Source organism: Lucilia cuprina, chromosome 3 (assembly GCF_022045245.1).
Source record: "Lucilia cuprina isolate Lc7/37 chromosome 3, ASM2204524v1, whole genome shotgun sequence".
Lineage (NCBI taxonomy): Eukaryota > Metazoa > Arthropoda > Insecta > Diptera > Calliphoridae > Lucilia > Lucilia cuprina.
Window position 1 is genome coordinate 34,946,793 of NC_060951.1, and position 5,238 is coordinate 34,952,030.

General features: G+C 23.1%; 1 protein-coding gene across 2 annotated transcripts in view; it reads left to right on the top strand.

Annotated features, from left to right (window-relative positions):
• The window catches only part of LOC111682282 (ras-related protein Ral-a), a 36,257-nt gene extending 35,510 nt beyond the window's left edge, over window positions 1-747 (top strand). For both annotated transcript variants that reach the window (XM_023444192.2, XM_023444190.2), the window contains one exon: window positions 628-747. In XM_023444192.2, coding sequence (XP_023299960.2) covers window positions 628-732 — 105 coding nt within the window. In that variant the 3' untranslated portion in view covers window positions 733-747. The remainder of the gene's footprint in view (window positions 1-627) is intronic.
• Window positions 748-5,238: the final 4,491 nt, after the last annotated feature.

The following is a 5,238-nucleotide window of genomic DNA, read 5'->3' on the forward strand; positions in this document are numbered from 1 at the left end:
GACTATAGACTAGACTATAGACTAGACTATAGACTAGACTATAGACTAGACTATAGACTAGACTATAGACTAGACTATAGACTAGACTATAGACTGCACTATAGACTACACTATAGACTAGACTAGACTATAGACTAGACTATAGACTACACTATAGACTAGACTATAGACTAGACTATAGACTAGACTATAGACTAAACTATAGACTAGACTATAGACTAAACTATGCTAGTTGCTATCCTAGTTAACTATTCCCAGGTGGTAAACATAAATGGAAAAAGATTATGTAGTGAGGTAATAAAAATTAGTTATTAGGTATTTTTTTATATATTTTTAGAAATATTTTATAAATTTTCGTTCATTAGTTTAAATAGTGTAAATATTGTATTATATTTTGTAAATATTCTTTTAAACTTATCTTATGTTTTAAAACAATTCTTTTCTATATAAATTTCATTATTTACTTTGCTTTTCTCTGCACAACACTTGTACATTTTACATTTCTAAAACATTTGGTTTTTCTATGGTTTTTAATGAAATAAAAACATATTAAATTTATGGAAACTGTATAATGATATTAATATAGTTTTATAATTTTTATTTTTTTTCTCTTACAAATAACTTTAGATATTTTACGATTTAATCAGGGATATTTCAACACGTAAAAAACAACGTCAAACTGAGGTACGAGAGCCGACAAAAACCAAAACTCATTGCTGCCAATTGCTGTAATAAAACATCATTATATAAAAACAAACATATTTCTTTTTATTATTACTATTATTAATTTTTTTAATTTAAAATTAAAATAAACACAATTTACTATATATATTATTCTTCAGAAAAAAATAAAATAAAACAAAAATAAATATATTTTTATTTGCAAAATTTTCCTTTTTTTTAAATAAGTTTTTAGTTTTTTTGTTTTTTTTTTTTTGTAAAATGTACCATGTACACCGTGAAAAAAAAGTATTTCCACAGTTTTTAGTTGTTAATTTGCTTACTTTTTTAATGAATAAATAAAAATAAAAAAAATAACTAAAAGAACAAAAAAAAAACTATTATTAAAGTAATTAATTTGCAATAATTAAAATGCCTTGATTTTTATTATTATTATTATTCTTTTTTTTTATAAATAATATTTGTATGTTAGAAATTCTCCTATTTATATGTATTAAGCTTGTTTTTTATATATATACACACACATACACACATGATAAAAAAAACTATATTTAAACAATAAAACAAATGAAAATTTATTAACAAATTAAACAAAAGAAAAAAAATCAAATTTTACGGCAATTAGTAACTGCAAAACTTTAATTAACAGAAAAAATATAAAATAAAAGTGAAATTATGTATTTATGAATAAAAAATCATAACATAAATGAAAACAATTGTAATGGTTTAAAAAATAAATGAAAAAATACATAGAAAAACATAAAAAAAGCTTTTAGTCTCTTAAAAAATAAAACAAAAAACTCATAAAAACAGTCATATTTAAACAAATTATATATCATTAAAATAAAAGATATTACAAAACGATATAATAAAGTTTAACAGACAGTGTTTTTGTGTAAAAAAGTTTCTCATAATAATTATGATTTTAAATGAAAGTTTTAATCCTTTTTTTAAGTGTTTTCAAAAGTTTTCTTAAATTTTTAATGTTTGAATTAATTTTCTTTTAAAATATACAATTTTGATTGATATTTCTAAAGTGTTAATAACACAGACCTACAAAATTTCAAAATAGTCAAAATATAGATATCTACTTAAGACATTTCTAAAGGACTGAACTGCTCTGAATCCAAAACTAAAATTTTTCATTTCATTAGATAAAAGCTTATGATTGAGCTGCACTGAATTTATTTTCAGATTTTTTTCAACACATCTAAGCAAACATAAGACAAAGTACTTCCAAAAGAATAACATTTTTCACCACTTCTATAGTAGCACGAAGTGAATTTGTTTTTACTTCTGTGGAAGTGATGTTTATTGTCGTCTTAAGTCATAACTTCTTCAGGTCTTTTTCAGTTGTTCCACAATGTTAGTTCTACTTCTTTTTCGCTTCTTTGGAAGTTCTTTTTTGCTGGGTTCAGTTCTTTGAGATATCATGTGCGAAATTTTGAAGAACTCTGGATTTTATCTGCATTTGAGACGTTATAACTAAGCGATAACACTTTTATTTATAAAGTTTGTTATATCAGCGGAAAGTTCAAGCTTTAACTTCTTCTTCTATTGTAACAGACTTTAAGATGACATAATAAGCTTTATAAATAAAGATGTCGTTACGCTCTTATAACTGCTCCAAAATGGCCAAAAATGTTTAGTTTTCAAACTGGATATTAAAAAACTATGATATAATGGAGAAATTCTGAGGCCTTATTCAGATCTTTCACAGTTCTATCATTTAGAAAAGAAATTGGAAGTTTTTTTTAATCTTTTAATAGATATCTAATTGAAAATATAAATGTTTATTGCAATTTGTATTTTATTTCGAGTTTTAAATAGAAGTAAACATTATTTTGTAATATTAGCATTAAAACTCACTATAACAACTGTTCTGTTATCCTCTATTATATGTCGTTTTTAAAACATTCATAATAATAGTTATTTATATTGAAAACTAAAACTAATATAAAAAAAATTTTGTAATTATTATTTTTTTTAAATCAATAAAAAAAACACCAAATTTCGAAACACACAAAATAATAACAATAAGAATTTTTAAAATATTTATAAAAATTTTCATTTTATATTATTTTTAATTAATATGCAATGAATTTTTAAAATAATGATTTATTTCATAGATTATTTAATTAAATAATTTTTAATCGAGTCTTTTTTTTTCAATTTCTAAAGTTTCTGCAAATTTTTTATGTTATCATACTCACTGAAAGATATTATCGAAAGAAATTTTGTTCAATTCCCCGTTATTACTATGAAGTCAACTATTGTGAATGAATAGTTTAAGGAGCATTCATAATAAGAGGCGTTTGCTTTAATGAAACTTAAAAAGAAAAGAAATTATTCACTTTTTTTGGAAACTACAATAAACAATCACCTCTATCACCAATCATAATTTCACGTGAAATATGTTACCTTTTTGCTTTTTTCGTTCACTAAGACCTGGTTCACACTAGGAAACTTTTGTTGAGAAACTATTGATTTTGTGTGTGGGAGATAGAGATGGTTGATATTTCTTTCCCTTTTTCTCACAAAAATCAAAAGTTTCCCAAAAAAGTTTCCTATTTTGAACCAGGTCTTACTTTTTGTTGTGAAAAAATTCCACTCTTGTGAAATTTGTTGATGGAATTTTGTAAACATTAAATCAAATATTGTGAATTGTTCGAGGGAAATGAAAACTTTCACTTCTATTGGCGATTGGGGTGAATATCATTTTTTGGGAGTTTTGTATTAGTTCTCTAAATTCAAGAAAATTTCTAAGACCACTTCGCTTAAAGTTGACGGTAACATTCAGTATTTATTCTAAAATTCAGTTCTATATTGAATAGCACGAAACCATAACCTTTAGAAGAGCCATTTTAGATGGTTTATTGGTCTCTTGTTGGTGAGTTAAATAGAATAACTTAGAGCTGTATAAATAGAGATTTCTGAAGCAAATTCATCGCTATTGCTGTAAGGACAGATCGAAATCGTTACTCAACATCCAAGGTTATTCGTGGTGTACATACACTAATTGAAACTAATTGAAGAAACATAAACTTCTATAATTTTTGCAGGGTACAAGTTCATATACTTGTCCAAACATCTATCCATAAGAAATGTGTGACAGATTTTAAATATTTAAAAATTTTCATTGCATATTAATTACTAAAACTATTGATGATTAAAATCATTCTTTAACGTTTAAAAATATCTGTCTGTCTGCTTTAATTTAAGTCAATAATTAGTCAACAATAATTACCACAAATAAATTTCTTTATTAAGTTTATAATACAATTCTTATTAATAAGTTTTTAATAGAATATTATAAAAACAACAACATATATTCATACATACATAGATTTTTACATATATACTTTTGAGGTTTTTTTTTATTATTTATATATATATTTTTTTCAGTAACAACTCATTGTTTATAAATCACCGAAGGTTGTTAAAAACCTCATTCATATATAAATAAAAACATACGGAAATATATGTAAAAAGTTAGTAATTCTTTTTTATATATAAAAACATTTTCGATATGCAGCAACTTAATTTCTAGTTAAAATAACAAATAAAACCTTTAATTTAAAAATTTAACAACAAAAACTAAATTTAAAGTTTTCATTTAACACATGATTTAAATTTTTCAACCTTTATTGATAAATTTTATTTTATAAACGTTTTATAAATCAAATTTCATATGGAATTTTTGTTTTACAAAACTTTTATAAAAAATAATTATCCAATTCACATTTGATGTCGTATGGTTGTATGTCATATAAATTTTTCAACAAAAACAAATAATTAATAATTTAATTACAACATACTACGATACAACCCTACAACACCGATTGTGAATTGGACAGATGTCTTTTAATGTCAAGATCAAATACAAAATTAGATTGATTTTATCATAAATTAAATAGTTTATGTTATTTTCCACAATTATTGTTTCGCCAACTATAGTATAGAACTGATAAAGAATTAAAAAAAATAAAAAATGCATTTTCGATATGTTTACGAATCAATGAAAATAAACTTAATAAAAATACATAAATAGCTTCAATAAATACAAAACAAAAACATAAATTTTTATTTAAAAATAAATTAAAATTTGTTTTATTTAATTTCAAATAGATATAAATAGAATGTAAGTTCAGAAAATCCACTAGGTTGTTGGCACTTTGGGAATCAGAAGCAGTCAGAAAAAATATCCTAATTATATTGCAGTAAGTTTTGAAATATACATTTTTTTAAATAATTTTTAATATTTGTTTATGTTTCATTGCAGGTTTTTTGGTTTTCACTCGGACTTATGTTTAATACAATTATAATCGGGATTCAAATTTTAAACGTTTTTAGTAAAAATTCTAGACCTAAGTCTAATCTACAATCTAGTTTAAAGTCTATTCTAACCAAGTCTAAAGACTAGTTAATAATATACATTATCGAGTCCATTCCATAATCTATAAACTAATCTATAGTCTAGTCTATAGCAAACAGTGTAGTGTAGTATATAGTCTAGTCCATAGTTTTTTCTTTATTATAGTCTAGACTAGAGTCTTG